Here is a 22220-nt window from a genome sequence, read left to right on the forward strand (position 1 = left end):
CATGTTCCCACAATGCAAAGCGCTTCGGGCACCGGCAGCCGAGCTTCCTAACCATAGAGAGGAGGGAACGTCTTGAGTGAGGGCAACCCAGCTTCCTATACTTTAATACAATAGGGACGCGGTAGCCATCTTGAGTAAGGGCAGCCTGACTTCCACCGGTAGAGGAAGCAGAGGAGGCTCGGCAAAGGGCACGGCTTGCCTTCAGCGCCATTGACACTACACGACAGCCATCTTTGATGTGGGCAAAGTACCCCGCTGCACACTGAGCCGCCCTTCGCCGCGAGGCCGCCTGGGCTGAGGTCGCGGCGGCGGCCCGGCTTGGTTTCCATGATGATGGCCGGCCGGTCGAGGCGACGGCTACTGCTGCTGAGGAGGCGTCAAGCGGCAGCCCGGTTGCTGGGCGTCCTGTGGCTGGCGTGTGTCGCCGCGGAGGGCGTTGCCGGCGGGGAGCCCCCACTCAAGTGCGACGAGCTGAGGCTGGGGCAATATCCTGAGTCTGGCTGGGGCTGCGGTGGGGGGCTCGGTTACCATGGTGACGCCTGGTCTGTGTGTCTCTCTCTCTGTGGCTGCTCCCGGCTGTGTCCCAGGGCCAGCCCCTGGTGCTCCTGTCAAAGGGAGTGTGGCGAGGCTTGTTAGTGCCCCCCCTCATCCCATGGGATTGCCCCCCTCCCTCCCCGGCTCTTCAGGCCACTCTGAGGTAACCGCAGCTGAGATCAGCCTCCATGCTGGGTGTGAGGGGTGCAAGATCTTTGCTTGGGATGGTTTTGGGTCTCTTCTTCCCGCCCCCATTAGTAGTGAAATTTCAGAGGCTCTGGATAGTGACAGTAGCTGAGGAGAGTGACTGAGTTGGTTAATAGGGGAACAGGAGTACTTGTGGCTGTAGTCCACGAAAGCTTATGCTCTAATAAATTTGTTAGTCTCTAAGGTGCCACAAGTACTCCTGTTCTTCTTTTTAATAGGGGAAGTGAGAGATTCTTTCCTGGGGTTTGTGGTTGGGGTTTTTTGGGGGGGGGGGCGGGAGAGAGGGGTCTTCCTTTTGTTTTGTTAGCGTTCAACTCACCCGGAGGTGATGGTTCTGCAGGACATAATTCATTTGCAAAATTTGGGAGGAAAGAGATCAGCCTGTAGTTTTGAATCTGCAGACTGCGGTAGGTAGAAATATGGGGGTGACATATTCCTGTTGGGAAACTATTGACTGTTTGAAGGGGGTCACATCTGGCTTCCACCTTCTCCCTCCAATAAGTTAATTGTTGATAGTTTTTGACAATTGCTGACATTAATGGAGATCAAAAGGGGAAGGTAAGCAAGGAAAAGTTGACTTCCCATCCTGCTTTATTTGGCTCTTGGAGTTCAGTCTTCGGTAATATAAGTAGGAAGTTTTACAATTCAGTCCTTGTTCAGGATTAGTCTGGTGCAGATGTGTGAGAGTTTATGATTTTCAAATGATCACTTTACATTCTGTTGGGTGGTTTTGGTAGGTGGAACCTCTTTTTAACCAAATACTTGACAGCGAATCAGTCATCAGTTGATAGACTACTGGTGTGCATTGACACTCATCCTAAAAAGCAAGGAAATAAAAGCTGGTTTTGAGGTGCTTGATTTCCCTCTTTTCATAGAGAAGGTTTTTTTACTCTTCTTATAAGAGTTAACCACTTACATTTCCTTTAGGCGATATTGGTAACAGCATTCAAACGTGCAGCCTAGGAAAGTGTGTTTCTGTATTACAGTAACTCCTCACTTAAAGTCGTCCCGGTTAACGTTGTTTCATTGTTACGTTGCTGAGCAATTAGGGAACATGCTCGTTTAAAGTTGTGCAATGCTCCCTTCTAACGTCATTTGGCAGTTGCCTTCTTTGTCCACTGCTTGCAGGAAGAGCAGCCCGTTGCAGCTAGCTGGTGGGGGCTTGTAACCAGGGTGGACCGGCAGCCCCCCATCAGCTCCCCCTATCGGCTCCCCATTCCCCTAAGTTCCCTGTGCTGCAGCCGCCCAGAAGGCTATCAATTGCAGGCTATCAATTGCCAGCAGTTCAGCCCTCTGCCTTGGAGCTGCTCCCAGAGACTCCTGCTTGCTGTGCAGGGGAGGGGGGGCTAATGTCAGGGTGTCCCCCTCCTCCCTGCTCCTGCACCCCGCTTACCCCTTCTCCATATAGAGCAGGAAGGGGACACGGAGGGAGAGAGAGACATAGAGAGCTTGGGGCAGCTGCTGTCTCAACTTTCTGATCCACTTAAAAAGACAATGCACTTAAGAGTGGGTCAGCTTACTTAAAAGGGCAGTGTGCATCTCTCTCTCCCACACAAGGTGTATGTCTGTCTCTGTCTGCTATGCTGTCTCCCCTCCCTCGTGTTTGTGCTGCCTTGTGTGAGAGGCTACATTAACAACAACTTGTTAACCCTGAGGGCTCAGCCGAGTGCTAGTTCATCATTTAGCAGCAAGGCATTCCCTGAGAAATATCCCTTCCTCTTCCACCCTCTAACTTCACCACCTCAACCAAGCTTCACAATTATCATAGTTGTGAACAGTATTAAATTGTTTGTTTAAAACGTATGCTGTGTGTATATCTATATAATATATAGTTTTTTGTCTGGTGAAAAAAATTTCCCTGGAACCTAACCCCCCCATTTACATTAATTCTTATGTGGAAATTGGATTCGCTTAACATCGTTTCGCTTAAAGTCACATTTTCCAGGAACATAACTACAACGTTAAGCGAGGAGTTACTGTATAGCAAAGTAACAGCTCTGCTATAGTTAAGATTGAGAGTAGCTTACTGTTTATTTTCAGTGCTGTATGAGACTAGGGGAAGGAAAGCTGACTGAACTGAGAGCTCTCAAATCCTAGGTGGGTGAAGAGGGTGTAGTACGTTGAGTTACAGAACAGTTAGAGTTTGGTACAAAAAAATGGTTTTCCTTAATTATTTGGACATATATTTGTGAAGATCCCAAAATAGACAATAGCACGCAAGAACCACTGAATTGTACAAATCACACAGCAAACGGTAAGGCTTTCAGAAGTCTAATATACATTCTGATCAAAGGATTTTATCAAGGAACGTGTTCAACTCATGCCCTTGTAGATCTGCAACTTGGTTATTTTGAAATGTAATGCAATATTATTACTGAATTCATTTTGTATGCAGTTCCATTGAAAGTATAGAGAACCTGTATGGGTTTATTTTGTTTTCAGTAGAGCGTTAAATAAAATGCTTAAAACACTGGCAGAAATCAGCAGAGCCAAGTCCAGTAGTTTGTTTAGTGTTTGGGGGTTTTTTTGGGGGTGGGGTGGGAGTTGGTTGGTTTCTGTAGATCTCTTCGACTTGGGATATATACTCTCTAGGTTTCTACCTTTCATAAAAATTAAAACAAATGATCCCTCCCACTTAGATTTAGTATATATTTACTAAAAGAACAAACTTCAAACTAGAACCGCTTTGAAGACCTTCATGTTCTTCAGTTATGACGTCTTAAGAGAGTACTCGACTACAGGTGACTTTTGATGTTATTAAGCTATCTTTTTCTGGAGGTGACATATATGTGTGTGTTGGAATTAAATTACCTGGTAGTCACCTGAGTGTCACCAGTAAAAATACTTAAATTAGTGACTCATTTCACTTAAAATAGTGTTCATCTTGTAAGATGTTCTCAGACTGAGTGAAGTAGTGGACTCTGACAGTTATAGACCTGGGCAAATAATGCAAAAAAAAAATGTTCTGGAAGCACTCAGATTTAAAACTGAACACACTTTCTATGTTTGTACCCCTCTGGCATTCACTTTCCACAAATATTTGAATGATAATTTTACTCACTCAGATGGCTACAGAAAGCTAATTTCAAGCTGTAGAGCATTCACAGATATAGTATTAAATATTAGGGGGGAGAGGATTTCTCGTTACAGCAGAGGGACAATTCTTGATCTGAGCCCTGCCATACAGGAAACAAACTGGAAATAAAAAATTCTGCAAACCTGATTATCTTCTCTGCTCTGAGAGGGTCCATGCTCCAAGTGCTCCTTCAAGCCTTGCTCCTGATTATAAGAGTGAACAGAAACAATACTATATGGCTTGAGACCTGTCACAACTAACAAGTTATTGAATAATTTACAGCTAATTCAGAGTAAATTTGAACAACAAAGAAACTCCAGGAAGTTGTTATAAGCTCAGGCATTCGGTTAACAGATTAATTTTTTGTATTAATTTTAATTAATTCACCAAGTAAATTGTTCTTTGTGAATTATTTGCTCAGCTCTAGGCAGTGTTAAGAAAATCCCAGACTATTTACTTGCTCCTTTTTTATTCTAAATGGACCCTGCAACATCTGTTGTCTCTTCCTCCAGAGTGGCATCTCAATAAAAAGTTAAATCCATATGTGGCCATATAATCTAATCACACTGGGGTTGCCAGAAGCTCCAGACCCTATTCTGAAATACCATTTTAGCCCCCACCAATCCTGTGAACACAGATGTTTAACTTCAAGTACATGAGTAATCCCACTGAGTTGCAGGATTGGAGCCTTAGTGATGTCAACATTTTGGATGATAATCTGTGGCTTTTACCATTTGAATAAATTACTGCCCTCTTCTTTACGTAGATCAGAAAACCACCTTCAACCTCTTTGTTTCTTAAACAAAAATACAACTTTGTATCTACCTACCAACCTATGGGACTTATATGGCCCCCATCACTATAGTATGTGAGTGCCTCCCAATCTTTAATGTATTTATCTTCATAACACCCATGTGAGATAGAGTTGTACTGTTATCTCCATTTTACAGATAAGAAACTGAGGCATTGAGAGACTTAAGTGATTTGCCCAAGGTCACACAGGATATTTGTGGCAGGGAAGGAATTGAACCTTGGTTTCCCACAGAGCAATGCCCATTACACATTCATGCAGAACCAGAATGGGTCTAACATAGCATTCAAAAGTCCACCTTTGCCTCAGAATCCACCTACCAGACTTGCCTAATAACTGAGTTTTTAGTCCCAGTCCAATTTCTAGTGGCAATCTCAGAAAAAAGACTACACTATCTTCTTGCCCCAGGGGCTATTGGAACAATAGTGAAGTTTGGAAATTAGTGGAGAAATGTAGGCAATGGCCTTTAGGTTTGTCAGGCTAACATAATTTACAAGTACTGAAAGTCAGAATTAAAATAAAGGAAAAAGACCTGAAATGTTGTCCTGCTTAACGCCTGATTTCAGCATTAGAAAGTGGCAAGTTGTGAACTCAGGTGGGGTTCTGCAAACTTTAGGAAACATCACTTTTTCTAATTCTTAACCTTAGCAGTTATCACTTAAAATAAGAAAAACAGTATTTCTCTCTAGTTTGATGAGGAGAAACTGACCAAATAAAATGCACTCAAGCAATTAGAATGCTTTACCATAGAGAGAGAAAACATTTAAGTTGACTGTGCTGGTTTCTGCCATTCCCACAGTAAAATGAAAACTTTAAGGATCTAGAAATTATAACATTTAGGTGAGTCATCTGATTTGTGTGTTTGCTTAACATTTATCCTGGGGGGGAAATTAATGCAAGACAGGTTATAGTATCTGTTCAAAAGACCCAGTCATCAGTCAAACCCAGCAGTGTATTGTATTGGGTATCTGCACTTCCATATGCACCGAGTTCCTAATCTGCTAGGGGGTGCTCCACCCAGGCCCCGCCCTCACTCCACCCCTTCCCCCAAGACCCCATCTTGTTTCTTCCCACCCCTGCTCCACCCCTTCCCTGAGCACGCTGTGCCCTCACTCCCCTCCTCCGTGCCTCTGACACCGCAAAAGAGCTTATCTGCAGTAGGAAATAGGGAGGGAGAGGGAGGCGCTGATCTGCAGGGCCCGCGGGGGGGGGGGGGGGGGGAGGTTCTGGTAGGGGGGCTGCTTTTTCCCGTCGTGCTCCAGCCCCGGCGCACCCATGGAGTTGGCGCCTATGTGCACTTCAGTGGACAGGTAGAACTTATCATTTCTTTCACTCTGCGTTTTTGGAATCTCTATGTGCACCGTGGTGCATGGCCTGTTATAGCTCAATTTAAATAATCTACATTGTGTCCTCAGTTCCATGTCGTCCAGCACCAAATATTACTTGTAAGGATCACAGTGGCAATGAAAACAACTTTACTGGAAAGGAAGTTGGATTTTACAAACCTATTGCATGTCGTAATGTGTAAGTCAATTATTGTGCTTTGTTATACGTTTGCCTCAGTTTTTATGTTACTAATTTTAAATGGTGTAGCATGTGTTGGCAAGAGGGAGGAGGGAAAAGGGAAAGAGATGAATCTACTTTGTTTCAGTATATTAGGTGAGAGGAATTAGTTATTAGAAACATTGCATCACAAATGTTAAGTTAACTAGCATGGAACTTGAGAGATGTTCTAACAAAGCTGTTATTTTGCTTAAAGGCAAAATGTATAATTATTTAAGTAAATCTACCTCTGTGCTAGATTTTTTTTTCTTTGATATTGCTTCTGAGGGTATCTACACTGCAGTCGAAGGTGTGATTTGCAGATCTGGTAGGCATACCCATGCTAGATTTAAATTATCTAACGCACTGTAAATAGCAATGAAGACACAGCAGCATGGGCTTCAGCACAAGCTAGTAATGTAAGTGCGTACCGGAGGGTACCAAGCAGGCTTGTACAGCCCACTCTAAAGTACATGGGACTGTGTCTTTACTGCTGTTTTTAGCATCCCAAATAGATTATAGCTAGTGCAGGCATGCCTACCTGTGATGCAAATCACACCTTTGATTGCAGTTTAGACATAGCGTAAGCCTTTGGTTCTGTTAATAGCTACTCTGCTGAACAATTGTCCTGAAACAGAAATGCTTCTTGTCATGGAAAATGTGAACTTTAGGAGGACTGAAACCTTGTTCCAGCAGTCCTAAATATCCATTTTACAGGAACCAATTCTCACCTCTTCTCTTGAGTGACTTGATGGCTACAAACACACATTTATCATTCTAAAGGGCCTGATAATCAGATCTTTGAAGATGACTCAACTGACTTAGTTCTACATACAGATTGTGAACCGTGCAGAGTGTTGTCTGGATTCTTTCTAAGCACTGCAATTATTATTTTTACTCTTCAATATTGAACACTAAAGATGACAGTACACTTATCAATGTTCTTTGTTTCTCCTCTTTACTGCAATCCTGGAGGACTTTATAAAGAAAAGTTGGTCTTTTTTGTTGTCCAGCTGCAAAATCTTAGGAAATCGTAGCTCCAGCAATCCTAGCTGAATTTTGCCTACATCACTAGTGGGAAAGCCAGTTCCCGCTAACTTGATATTCTTATTATTCATCAGTTTGCTTATCTCAGCCATCTTCTTGTGAAATGTTAGTGTAGCTCAGTCCAGTTCCATCACTAATTTCTTTATACTTATTTTGCTGGACAGTCTAAACTCAACACACCGAAGGCCAGCATATTATTTTAGAAAGCCACAGTAAACTGCTAGCTTAGTTAATTGTGACCACCACTTTCTATCAGAATTATTGCTCTCTACCACATCTGTGATGGAAGCCGGAGAACAAGATGAAATCTAGGCTAATGCAGTAGAATTTTCTCCCCTCCTCCCTAATTGGAATATAAAGCAATTCCTCGGGTGGTTTTCCCTTTGTTAGATTTTTATGAATTAATATTATTTCCAGTATTGTGCTTGTTAAATTTTTATTGGGTTCACAACTGGGAACTAAAAATTCAAGAAATGAAATTGGAACAGTCCTCCTGTGCTACCTCTCAGTTAGGCACTAAAAGCAGTTTTCTTCCCATGATTACTTAAAAGAATTTCCCTGGCTTCACCATTCCCATGACTATTTATACAGGAAAGCAGCTTTTAGCTGAGTTGTTTAAAACTCTTGTAAATTTCAGCTGTGGCTACAGGCAGAGTTTTGCATGCACTCTTGAAAAATGTCACAAAGCATGTAGTGTGCTGTCATTTCTAGGAAGGGTAAATTCCTTAATATTCCCAACTTTTATAGGTGTAACAAGTTGTCAAGTCTATATACAGGTAGTTATAATGAATATCTGCATAGTTAAAACCATTACCAGTCTGTTATAAGGCCATGGTAACATTATTCTACACAGGTATTTGATATTACAACCATAAACCTAACCATCACTCCAGGTGCTTTTCTAAGCTTTTTCAGTGCCTCATTTGAGTTTTGTTGGAGAACTTAACTGTCCTCTACTAGAAAGAAGTGAACGGAATTTAAAACAAGAAAATTGTATTCAGAAATAACTTTTTTAAGTGATGGAATTCTCTTATTGATATTTATATAACAGCTGTCACTTTCAAATTGTGCAAACGTCAGTGAGTTCTCTGAAGCAGTTAAGTATTGTTATAACTTAAAGATGGGATGGTGGAGAACCAGAGGTTGCGCCTTGCTCATGTCCACAATTTAGGACTTGTCTACACGGTGTTTTAGTCTGCACAAGAGTGATGTAAATTTTAGTCCGCACTAGCATGTTGTCCACTGGCCTGTGTGACCTTGCTGGAATGCACGAAAAGTTCAATAGTGTCTATTAATCTAGTCGCATTTCAAACAGTACTACATGAATATGCACTAGGGAATTTTTAGTGCATGCCAGCAGGGTTCACACAGGCCAGTTAGTGTATGATATGCTAGAATGGGCTAAAATTTTACACCCCTCTGGTACAGACTAAAGCACCCTGTAGACAAACCTTAAGTAGCAGATCAATTATTAGAACTCAGAGCTAGAGTCTCAACAGTATGTCAGTCCACTAGATAAAGCTATCTCTCTGTGTTGCTGTTGAATAAAGTTGATACAGCTGCTTGGTGTGTGTGTGTAAACAGGCATACTTTGAACAAGTGACTTCCATAGTATCTCAAAGAAAAGCTTGTGAACTCTGCATTAGAGTGCTCCACCAAGAAAGACTGGGAGTCTTTCCTTGATTGCTCCCATATGAAAGGGTTGTTTCCAAATCCAGGAGTGCTCTATATTGGCATGGCGTGTTCTTTTCTGCATAATGTATGTAGGCCCTGCACATGCTTAACTTTAGGCACTATGAGTTCTGTTAGAGTCAATGGAATTACTTGGGAAATGGGAAATATGGGCGTAAGTCTTTGGAGAACTGATAAAAGGCACTAGAAGATCAAACCAAATGGTGTGATCTTTAAGAACAGCACTTGCTCATTATGGACGAAAGAGGATAACAGAAGGGAAGTTTTTTGAACGTGAAATAGGAGGGGAATGTGGATGTGGAAGGAGTAAAGATCTCAGTAGTGTGGTCATTAAAGCCAGATAATAAGCAAAAATGTAAATATTTATTAAAGGCGTTTGCATCCCTTCTTGGCCACTGCCTTTGAGAAAATGAATATTTTTATTCAAATATGTGTCAAAGATTTTATTTTAGCCACTTTCACTAATTGCTGATTAGCCAGGCAAGTGTCAGAATAGTGAATTGTTGCATATTTTAAGGTTCTAATGACACTTGGTTCTGTTGCCCCTTTCCAAGGCTGGTTCTTCCCTAATGTGGCAATGGATGGCTCTGGGATTGTTAAAAGGAATAGCATCTCTAGGTTCACTGATTAGCACTAAGCTCACTTCAAAAGTGACTGAAAGCTACCAGTGGGCATGTCCACATCACTACAACAGTTGATACTAGGTAGCACTCTTTTTGGCAATCTCAGAAGAGAGTCCAGGGAACCTTTCACTTCTGCTTGTGCCATATCTGTGTGAATAACTAAAGGGCTTCCTCCATCTTTAGGGCTGTAATTTTGACATCTTTTGCTAGCAGTACATTTTTGTGCAGCCAACTTTTGTTCATTTGTGATAGATTAATCTAAAAATAAATGTATCCTTATCTTAAATACTTCTCCTTTCTTATCTGACCCTTTCCTCATCCGAGGCTGCTCCCACAACTTTCACCAATGGGCCAGTGCTGACTTCTTCCCCAAATCTCATCGATGAATGCCTACCTTAGCTGATACCTCATCTGGCCCAGGACACTTCCTGTCAGGGCCGGCTCCAGGCACCAGCGCAGCAAGCAGGTGCTTGGGGCGGCCCATGGAAGGAGGTGGCACATCCGGGGCTGCGGCCGGTCCCTCAGTCCCTTGGAGGGAAGGACCGGCCGCCGAAGAACAAAGCGGCGTGATAGAGCAGTCGCCAAAGTGCCGCCGATCACGGCTTTTTTTTTTTTTCTTGCCGCTTGGGGCGGCAAAAAAGCTGGAGCCGGCCCTGCTTCCTGTTTCACTGCTTGGCCCTGAAACTGAGCCTACCAGGCGCATTTGGTGCAACTCTGGGGCTTTTCAATCAATTGTGCCCCAGAATGCACAAATGGATAGGAAAATACTCTAGAAACTAAGGATTGTGTCAACAGCTGGCTCATGTCTTGTTTGAACGAGAATGATAATCCACCTTAAGAAAAAGGATGGAAATTCTGCTGGAGCCCAAGAACACTCTTGAGGTCCATGTTACAGTGGATGTCTATACAGATAATAGTATTGTACTAGATTTTTAATGTTGAATTATTGAAGACTAAGTTAAAATTGTGTAAGCTAAACAACACAAGTCTTCTCTTTCATAAAAGGAAACTTAATAGGCAATTGACTGTCATTTTAATTTAATTATTCAGAATATACACAACTTAATATCTTGTTTCAACCACAGTCATCTTTACTTGTGTCTTTTGGCAGAAATGGTTACTCATACAAAGTGGCAGTGGCTCTGTCTTTATTTCTTGGATGGTTGGGAGCAGATAGATTTTATCTTGGGTATCCTGCCTTAGGTGAGTTTTTTTTTCTTGTTTTGATTTTAAATAATAAAACGTTAATTCTATATGACTGCAGTTTACATGCATACTTATGTCTTAACTACTGACCTCTGATTCTCAGTGTTTTCAAATCAACTAACTAGTTTACTCATCTCACTTTAAAAGCAAAGCCTTTTGCAATGAACCATGTCCATGTTTTAGCTGTTTAGAATGGCTCTGTGGCCAAATCCCGACCTGATTTAAGTGGACATAACTCCTCTTGAACTTAGTAGTGACAAAAGGGAGGGTGCTGTAGTTCAGGGGATAGGGCATGTGATTGACAGTCAGCAAGCCTATGTTCTGTTCTCAGCTTTGCTGCCCATCTTTTGTGTGAATTTGCGCTAATCACTTAACCTTTCTGAGCCTTATTCCCTCTGTTGTGGAATTGTTTGAGATCTGTTGATGAGAAAATATATGTTATGGTTAAGCATTAATTATGGGAATTGAGCTTGCTTACCCCAGGACTGACTTTGGACAATGCTGTTGACAGAGTCAATGTGGCCTCCGCTCTTTTGTCCTTCATGATGGGGATCCCTGGGTAACAGTCCAAGTGACTGACTAAAAAGGTGATCAGAGTAGTGTAATGATTTTAAGTTGTTTCAGTAAGTAATATTCTCATTACAAAAATGTATACTGAGAAAATTCAGCTGTCAAAACCCAAGAAATATCAGTTATAATAATAAATGTTCTTCAATTCTGTGCAGTCACTTTAAAAAAGCAGCTCTGAAAAGTCGCAGTAAACTTTCCAATAATAATCTTAACTGATGCCTTATTTACGTTCACACAGTACAGGTTAACAATTTATATAACTTATAGCACGGTGTAGGAAATCAGTTGTATAAAGGCCATGAATCAGTTATTGGTATTCTAAGTATTACATATTTTATATAGTAGAAGATATACTGTAGGAAGATGTGTGTGACAGAAATGGAGCTGCTCTGTAATTTATGAATATTGTTTATGCTGACCTGGTTGTTGGGATGTTTTCTGTGTTAATATATTGGTTGAATTCAGTAGGGAGCTAGAAGGAAAACCAGCAGAAAAGAAAAGAATTGTTCAAGATAAGCCACTTTCTCTCAATGCTCAAGGGCTGTTAAGAGACAGTGCTGGATAGGAAAAGGCCTGGGAACCAGAAGATCAAAAGACAGAGTTTAAAAGGAAGACTTTCATGAGGAGGGCAGTAGCTACTGGGGAGCCATTGAGGAGAACAGACTGACACACAGGACCTGCTAAGGAGTTGGAAGAATTTAGGCCATCAGGGGATATTAAGCCTTTGGGTAAGGTAGATATGTTTGTAGGCTATTTTAAAATGCTTTATTCCTACTATTAAAATAAATATTTTAATTTTAAGTAGGCTTTTTGGTCACTGAATACCACTGGCCACAGAATCCTGAAAGGAAGAACCGCAGGTGCCAAACCCATTTGGACCTGCTGGGAACGCATTGTTGATACACAGTTTGGGCCCTGGGCTATAGCACCCTAAGTGTCCAAGAACTGCAGAACTCCACCCTAGGAGACATATAGGCATGGGACCTTTTACCTGTAGGAGTGCACTTAGAGACCAGAAAAGGCAAAAGTGCTGTTCTGCAATTAGAATGTGTGTAAAATAGAACTTGATATATATTCTTGTAGCTCAATGTAAGTCTGTTACTATACATTAGCGATGTGTGTGCTGAAATGAGTTAAATGTCTTTGTGGAACTTGCACAATATAATGCTATATAAGCTATGTCTTGAGGGTCAAAGTTAAGATGGAATATCTGGTGTGAATTTCCCCATGTCTACGTTTAAGAGAATGTATGAATTTCTACAACATCTTAGCTGATCATTTCCTTAAATCTTACTGCATATGTTGTATTAACCGTTCTGGATATGTAACATTTTAAATTAATAACTGTAGTGATCTTCATTTTCAGGTAATATTTTCTATTTCAAAATACGTTGTCGTAATTCTTTTTATTTCTATGAATATTACTAATATGTAAACTAATGTCTATTTGATTGTTGTGCTTTCCACTAAGATATTTAAATTCCCAACCAAAAAAGTTGCCACCTTTTAGATGAAATTAGTTAAGATACTGATTTTAGAAAATCTATTGTAAGAGTTTCACTCTTGCAGTCATTTCAGGTTATTTTTAAATTGCCTGTTTCTAACTTTTTTGAAGATACTCAAGGTATTTCCACTGGTTTTGAAAACGAAGTACTAGAAATAACCTGTAGATTTCTGGACATGTATCTAAACATGTATAGATAAGTGTGTCATATCTAAATCTGCATGACCAGATCCTAATCTTATATGTACAAAAACAAGTAAACATGAACAGAATATGGGACCTGATCCTGCAAACATTTACCACTCAGGATAGTGCTTACTATTTTTAATTCTGTTTGAAGCTATTGGCTTTAATAGGACTTCCCACAGTGATAAAAATTACCTCAGATAGTGTTTGCCAGATTTATCCACAGGATGAAGAAAATGATGATGGCTTTTTAAGGTACACATAAATCCTATTCTGCTAGAATTACCTTCACTATATTGTAAGAAACTCTCTGTCTAATAATAATAATAATGGAGATATCCCATCTCCTAGAACAGGAAGGGACCTTGAAAGGTCATCGAGTCCAGCCCCCTGCCTTCCTTAGCAGGACCAAGTACTGATTTTGCCCCAGATTCCCAAATGGCCTCCTCAAGGACTGAACTCACAACCCTGGGTTTAGCAGGCCAATGCTCAAACCACTGAGCTATCCCTCCCCTCTAAGCTTCATTAGTTTCTCAGTATGTTACAAACAGTTTCCTTTTTTGTATAGCTCTAGATTGCATGATGTAATGGACTGGTGAAGCTAAGTACACTAGTACTGCTTCAACTGGGATCTTTGAGTTTCTGTCTGCTAAATATGAAGTGATGTTAATGCTCTCTGTTCTGATGGATAATTCTGTGTTAACCTCCGTGGCCTTTTTTTCTGACATGCAGTAATTAGCACATTTATATTTTGCACATTTATATTTGCATAAAAACATTAGATCTGCTAAGATCCTTTTTTTTTTTTTTTTAGAGGCAATTGATAACTCTAGATGCCCAATTTCTGTAAAACAAATGTTTCAAAATACAAATATTTTCTTATTTTATCAGTTGGACTTAGAATAAGGATGTGCACTACTTTTAATGCAGATGTCTGAAACCTTGGCTTTGAATTCTTATATGTATTACACTTAAATTACCAATCGGACCTGAAATATAGTACACAGATATTAGCCACAATTAAAATATTTGCAAGTTAAGCTCTTATAAAGTTTGGAAGCTGTTCCCTCTGAAAGGATGGTGAGGAATGAAGCAAAAAGAATACTGGTAACTAATCACACAACTTCTTGTAGAGAATTCTTGTGCTTTGTCAAACAAGATACCTCTTAAATATTAAATTCCTGCAAATTACGTTTAGGAGCTGACCTGCAAAGCAGCAGGTTACCTTAAAAATTAGTTGTTGTTTTTCTTCTTTTACCACAATATATATTGTTGTTGAATTCATATTTTGAAAAAACTGTCATTCATAGACTATCCTTATATGAAGCTGTATAGTGCTTACTACTTTGTAAATGTGTTTATTTGGCACATTGCCTTTAAAGACAAGATACACGCATTTGCTTTGCATGGTACTTTAAAAGCTGGAGCACACATCGATTTTCCTCACTGACCTTTCTACATACAACAGATACCATTTTTTAACAAGATGGTATAAATCCTGACAATACAAAGACAGACTATAAACCAGTTTTTCTTGCTTCAAGAAACTGTCAGAATAGGATGTCACAAAATAATAGTCTCCTGTTGTTAGATAAATAGTATGGCAAAGGCTTTCACTCTAAGATATTTCCTCTTTAATTGAGTGAATTTAATTATCATGAAGATGGAGAAATAAAGCATTGGCTTTAGCCGTTCATTGTGAAAGCTTCCCCATGCAGCTCTGCTGATGTACCTTTCTTCTGAGCTGTAAGCCCCCTGCTATTTCCATCTTTGTTAGTCTGTTCCCAAGGGGGTCCATGGTGCCATATAGTACCAATTCATGTTTTGTGTTTGTGAGACCACCAAACTCAGTCTCACTTGGGATTTAAATTAGGATTTGAACTTTACTTGTAAACCTCCATATTTCCATTTGGTCATACAAACAAACAAGGCTTCAAGCTAAAATTGCATAAGCCTTCATTCAGAAACTTGATTCACCCTTTCCCCAAATATGAGAATACTGTAATTCAGTTTTAGATGAGTATCAAAAAATCCAGACCTCTAACTTAACATTTTAGGTCTAAAATAAAGTTTATTTTTTGGCAGTGAATAACATTGACTACATCATTGTGAAGAGTTAGTACAGAGTACATAACACCATACTGTCCAGACTTCTAAACATCTTGCAATCCTGCAACAATCCTCCATTTTTAATGAGCTATCAAAGGTTCTTTGCTCTTACCTCTACGGGGGGGGGGGGAATTTCTAGTTAACATGTGTTTAATTGCAGTGTAGAGGCTTCGGCTGGAGCCAGGGCTCTGAGGTCCTACGAGCCTGAGTCATCTGGCGTGGGCCGGCCATGGGTTTTTAATTGCAGTGTAGACATACCCATTGAAGCCAAAAAGTTGTATGGATAGCAGAAACATCTAACGTTTTGTAAGGAAAGCAGGGTGGATTTGATTTAAATCAAATTGATTTAAATCATGATTTAAAAAGACTTGATTTAATCATGGATTTCTACATAAAAGTGCATTCTTGTTGGTTGTTATAACCTTAATACATATTCTTCAGAACTCAGAGATAGATGTAGGTTTCATTTTTAGAAGGTACACACTATACATTTTTAAAGTGATTTATTTCAAAAACTTTTCAGATTAGTTTTACAGCTATATCAGAAAATGAATGATTGGTCATTTATTTTACCAAAGGTAATTGAAGCAGATATTTTGAAGTCATTGGGAGATGAACTATCTCCAATTCAACAGGTTAATCATTAATATTTGGAGGATTTTCTTGCCATGCTGTATTAGGAGGACAACATCACCAGACAGACATTTAAATTGTTTTATTTAACTAAACCAACAATGTTATATATTCTGGATTTTTTTCTTCAACAGCAAACATATAATATTTTAACAAAACAAGCATATGAATTTTTGAATTTAGTTAAACATTCAAGTTTTTTAAAATCAGGTTTGTTTTTGTTAAAATTGTTTTTAACTAAAATAGTTAAATGAAATATTTAAAAAACAAAACAAAAATTAAATCGACTATATCAGCTAGGTCAACGTGAGAAACTTAAAACATTGGCTTCTGCAGCTAACTCCATCGTCTTCACCTTCATTTTCCTGTTTGTTCATAATCTGGAAAAGAAAAACAAGCTTTCCTGCTTTTACAGCTCCCAAACAATTTCTCAATTTGGAACAAATTAGTCCAAAGGAAGAAAATATTCTTTCTACATGGCAGAAGCTACTGCTGTTAAAAGTGAGATTATCACTTCAACAATCTCTGAATCCAAGTGCTTATGTAATTTCCACCAGTTCACCGATGTGACTTCCTTTAAAACAACATCAGCAAACATATATTTCTTGAATGGTTCTTATTCCCAAACCGGGTCTCTTTTACAGCCTGCTGGCATTAGAGGTTTTCCCTTCTAGTAAGAGAATGGTATGGAAGATCTCAAATCAATGAAGGCTACAATCAGAAAGACCTCAAGACTTATGGAATATGCTGCTCAAACAGTTTCACTTTTGTTTCTACTGCCTGTCCCTCCCTTCTCACATTTATCTCCAGACTTCTTTTCTTTGTCCAGATCTATTCCGCCCCCAACAATCTTCTATTCATTGAACTTTTTGAAACCTTTCACTTTTAGAGAGGTAAGGGATTGACTCTGTGTACACAAATTTGCAGAGGGACAGTAGGGTTGAGGTCTGTTATTTCTCACCTCTATATATTATTTATTTATTTAAAAACATTTTTGCTGTTAACAAGCATGTTATCTCTGGAGACACAAATCCACAGTTTGAGAACTGCAAAACTAAGCATCTCTGACGTCATCTTCTAGACTGAGCACTGAGTCCCATTGGGTAGATAGAAAGATTAACCTAAATAATCTATACAGAAGCCTCTGGGACCCCATAAAATTGGGGTCCCTAATCCATGAACTATTGGAACTCATTTACAAAACTTTTCTTAAACATTACGTGAATATATCGTTTCATACTATAGAATTTATAATCCCTATTCCATGATGAGATATCTTTGAGCTATAATGTATCTTTATCTTTTTTTCCTCAAAAAGCATTTTATAAAAAAAAAATCTGATTTAAATTAAAAAAATCCGATATTTTTTTTTAAATAATTGATTTTTATCCACCCTGAAGGAAAGTAAACCTTTATGCTTCAGGACTTTAGCCAATCTCTAACCAATTGTGTTAGGAAGAGACTTTCTCTGTAGGGCTACTGGACTAGTCTGATCATGGCAATTCCTGTGTTCGTCAGGTGCTTTGCTTACAAGATGTTCTGAAACTCATAGAGCACTCCTCCGACCCCCCCCCCCCAATATGCTCTTATTTCTTGCAATATGTGGATTTAAAAAATTAATTTATAGCTACAAATAAGTAACACTATTCACTTGTAAAGGAAATAAGTGTAGTCCTGTTTCAGTCTTAGGTTTCTTTTTAGTTTCCAGATAAAATACTTTCTCCTCTTCTACACATTAGTATACTCCATATTAAATCTACACTTGCAATTTGGGACAACAGGCCCACCCAGAAACTGCTGCTCAGGCCCCACTGAGGTTTGCACTTGCAAGCCCTGGTTTACAAGTCCAATGCTCTAACCCCTGAGCTATAGAACCAGGTCCCAGGTGCCCTCAGCACAGGCTGAAGGTTGATTCCAGTCGACGCGTGGCTGGCATTGCATATCTTCCAAGAGCCTTGAGCATCTTACGTTATCCAGAAGGGCAATAATCCCCAAAATTTCTCAGGTTCACGAAAATTAAATTACCCTTGTGCTTTATGGTAGTCATTTTTAAAAAATGTAATTCAGGATTTTTAGCTCCAAAGACATCCACCCTAATTTTTCTGATATTTTTTCCTCACTTAGGATGGATTTAACTATAAGTTCCCAGGCTTTTTTACTTCAATAATCAAAGGCTCAAACCCTTAACGCATCAAGACCTATAGCCACGATAGTTGTTCCTGTAGAAAGTCTGAAGTTTGATTAGTGAATGGGTTGTTGCAAAATTCTAATCCTTTACCAAGTGTCATTGTTGATATTCAGAATATGGTTGGGGGTGGGCAGTGGGGTTGCAGCATTTTTTTATATAAAATCAATACAATGGCTTGCTTGTCAACAGTCAGTTTATTTGGGATCATCCATTCCCTGACAGAAGCAGAACTAAAGAGTAAATAGTGCTGAAATATTTTGCATAAATGTGATGAAAATTACAAACACTCTTGCAGACATATACTTCCCTCTGCTGTGTTTAGAGGGAGCATTGGTTCATCCAAACTACTGAATACAGATGAAAAAGTTCGTTTGTTACATGGAAGACGGGTTTGGAGTTCCTCCCCTTAAATTTAAATAACCCACAATTTTTGTGATATAATGGCCTGTTTTTTACCTCTCTACTCTTACAATTATTTGGTCACTTCCACTGTTTATTTTTTCTTCCTCCTTTCTGTCTTTGCGTCCTTTCCTGCATTTCCTCCCCATACTCCCCAAAGCAAAAATTGGGCTCAATAAGTGTTTCTATAACCAATAATGGAAAATGAAAGTGACTAGAATGATAAAATCTTGCAGCTAATTCCATACATAAAGTGCTTACACACTTGGAGCTACTGTCCCTGCTTCTGACACCAGTACAGATGGTGGGGTGAAAGTGGCTTGTTGGGTCCCTAAAATGCCAACTTCCAGCGGGGTTCAGAATATGTATTGAGAGCGTGACAAAAGATGGGAGAGTTATCCATGAATACTTTGGGTGGGGAATGCTCCAGTTGCAAAGATAATAAATTTGGTACTCTAGTATTTACCAGAGAAATTGGCATGCATCATTTTAGTCCTAGCTCAGCACTGTTGTCCCCTGTTGCTGGCATTTGTTTTGCTGGCTGTTGCCCTTATGTTTTTTGACACTACAGCCAATACTGATGGCAAAGCTTAAAATGCTTGGCTGCTGCAAGTCCCAGATACCAACCACTGAGAACAATTTGTTTTAAACATTTATGTATTTATAATTTTGAATATATAACATGACTTGTGTGCTTCATTGATTGACACCATTTCATATTATAGTGTCATAGCGAAATTATTTTTGGTCCATTGGAAGGCCGTCCTGCTAACAGTTTTTCTTCCTCTTGGTCAAGAGTCACATACTCATTATTAGGTCTCCATTTTTCAACGTTGTTAACAATATGGCTGTCTCTATGTATCCTGTATTTCCAGCATGTTGATTTCTGTTGCATCCAAAGTGTGCTGTGCATTTTACATGCAGGTTTAAACTTGTATTCCCTGCTAAAGACAGCACAGTTCTCCCCATACAATATCCTACAATTAACTTGACCTAGTTAAAGACAAACATTCCATTTCACACTTTCTAATCTTGGATAAAATTTTCTGATGAGCCTAAGTGACTTAGGAGACTGACACTCATTTTCAAAAGTAACTTAGCCCCTTAAGCTTCATTGAAAGTCCTCGGGGTTTAAGCTTCTTAAGTCACTTTGATGCTTTTGAAATTTTTACAATGTTCACATACAATGAAATCTGTACAATAAACTATTTAAGGCAGCCTTCTGCTTCTAAAGACAGCCTCTAAGTATCTCCACATTTTCTTACAGTTCTGCCTGACCTTTAATGGAAAATCATCTCAATGAAACAATCATTTGTTAGTCACTTACAGACATATTCCACTGCATTTAGAATGAATACATTAAAGTTCCTAGAAAAGTATCTACAGTGTTGGCAACCCCTTAAAGATTAGTATTGTATACACTAGCAATGAGAATAATATTCAAACCCAGCATGTAATACAGCAGCTGTTTCCAAAGTCTAATTAGTATGTTCTACAACTTGAGACAGTAGAAAGTGTTTCATGTTAAAATAAGTTTTGGAGCTCCAGTGCGCAAAGATTTCTTTGTTTTAAGATTAACTGTGCATCCAGCAAGAGAAAGGAAAAACTCAGTAATTTAAGTTGACAGTAATATGTTCATTCTCTTCCTTTTCTCAGAACTGTGTCTGTTAAAATCATTTTGTATTTAAATCTTTTTAAACTAAGCAAGTTTCTTTACAGGTTGGTGCATAAATGTAAAAACAAAGACTCTGATAATTAATGAAAATATTCTTGTGTTAATTTCACTCTCATGGTAAAATGTTCTGGGGGGGGGAGATGCAGGGGGGAATGCCTACGCACCTGGAAACTGTAAAGTTCCATAAACTTTATAGAGAATTGCTTAAGGCTGTAATTAATTCTTATTTTCCTTTCTAGGTTTGTTAAAGTTCTGCACTGTAGGGTTTTGTGGAATTGGTAGCCTAATTGATTTCATTCTCATTTCAATGCAGGTAAGTTGACACTTTCAAACTAGGATACAAATCAATTTTTTGTTTATTAAAAGTCTGATAAAGTCCAAAAAAGGGGCCAGTCTGTTTTTGGCTTCAAGAGAATTTTCTGACTATCCTACACATTAAAATCCAGGTACTGATTTCTTAGTCATGATGTTGCAGAGGGTGCATCATAGGAAATAGATTTAAATGTATATAGATGAGATCTTAAAATAAATTACCAACTAGATATTTCTTCCAGTCACTGCAGTGCAACCACCGATAAGTGTAACCTGGAAACTTTTTCACACACAAAGCAACACTGCATATATGTGATATGGCAGAGTGAAGACTGATGTATCCTATTAAAACTATTTGAGAACTTAAGCAGAATCTAGTTGTCCAGCACTATAATTTGGCCTGGTCACATGTGGCTTGGAGTGGTAAATACCACAGGATTTAGGATTGTATTTAGGATCCCTGGCTTAACATATCACCAGGAAGATGTGTGTAAATGCATTCAAGCGGGTGCAGGGATAAACCTAATGACCTAGGGTGACATTTTCTAAAGCTCTTAAGTGCCACAGTCCACTGAAAGCCAATGGACCTGTGCTCCACACTCACTTAGGCACTTTTGAAAAAAATCTCCTCCTCTCCTTGATATGTATAGATTATCAGAGTTTATCTTATTAAAATTAACCAACCTCTGAAATGGTGACCAGTGGTGCTACAGAAGTCTGGATTATAGTTAGTATTTCTTTGTACAAACACAGCAAATTACTGGAGACCAGGAGAAAGGAGGCAGTGATGATGCCGAATAGTAAACACTAAAAATGTCCCCAGGTGGCTTGTAAAGCTTGTGCATTTATTTCCTAAACTTCAGGAATCCAACCAGATGCTTGCTTTGCAGACCAGAATGTGTTGGATGTTGTGTACCATTTTAAAAGTTAAAACAAATGGATATATCCAGCACTTCTGTTCTCAGAACAGTATGTGGTAAGCATAGATCTCCACAGTCATGGTCTGGCTTCCCTGCTCCATTTTCATTTCTGCTTTACTTCTTCTGGTTAGTGCTCTGCACATTCCCTAGAGTGGAAAGGGAAATACTATAGTAACAGGTGTTCTATAAACATCAGAAACACACCTCCCCCCTCAATCAAAAGGTGAGCTTAGTAGCAGTTTGGTCAGTGTTTCTAACACAAGAGGTATTATAGAAGAGTGAGAAAGAAGAAGGCATAACACATGGGTTTTGTGTTTTGCACTGTGTTTTGCACATGCATGTGATGTCCAACTTCTATATTTAATATTTTGAAATAAATAAAATTCAATTGCAAGTTTACATATGAACAGCTGCTGGCCTACCCCATGACTTCAGGGACTGCGGGGTTGAGAGGGAGAAAGTTGATGTTGCTATTTTACCTATATTCGCAAAAAGATGACATATGTTAATTGAGAAGGGTCTTTTTAGGATTCCTGAAGGCCTTCAACTGGGGGTGATATCTTGTGGCCTCACAAAGCTGCCAGAGTTTCTCTATTCCAGAATGGGTCTATTTAAAAGAAGGGGGGGTGGGTTTTGATTTCCAACTATCTTTTCTAAATCAGTCACATCCAGAATACTTAAACTCAATTTTTTTGTTCAGTTTTGCTTTTCGTACAGTTGGTAGTTTTACCTCAGTATGTGCTTTTTCTCACACTTTCTTGAGGCAAATCATCAGTGTCACAATGATGGAATCATGTACACTGGGAAGAAAAACAACAAAGAGTCTGGTGGCACCTTAAAGACTAACAGATTTATTTGGGCATAAGCTTTCGTGAGTAAAAACCTCACTTCTTCGGATCCGAAGAAGTGAGGTTTTTACTCACGAAAGCTTATGCCCAAATAAATCTGTTAGTCTTTAAGGTGCCACCAGACTCTTTGTTGTTTTT

The 22220-nt window shown here is 39.3% G+C and overlaps 1 protein-coding gene across 1 annotated transcript in view; it reads left to right on the forward strand.

The window, feature by feature from the left end:
- Window positions 1-230: 230 nt before the first annotated feature.
- Window positions 231-22220, forward strand: part of TM2D1 (TM2 domain containing 1) — a 39600-nt gene continuing 17610 nt past the window's right edge. Inside the window, exons 1-5 of the mRNA XM_034778522.1 lie at window positions 231-485; window positions 2922-2995; window positions 6044-6152; window positions 10644-10735; window positions 20242-20315. Of these exons, the coding sequence (XP_034634413.1) occupies window positions 328-485; window positions 2922-2995; window positions 6044-6152; window positions 10644-10735; window positions 20242-20315 (507 nt within the window). The 5' untranslated portion in view covers window positions 231-327. The remainder of the gene's footprint in view (window positions 486-2921; window positions 2996-6043; window positions 6153-10643; window positions 10736-20241; window positions 20316-22220) is intronic.

This window comes from Trachemys scripta, chromosome 8 (assembly GCF_013100865.1).
Source record: "Trachemys scripta elegans isolate TJP31775 chromosome 8, CAS_Tse_1.0, whole genome shotgun sequence".
In the NCBI taxonomy this organism is placed as follows: Eukaryota; Metazoa; Chordata; order Testudines; family Emydidae; genus Trachemys; species Trachemys scripta.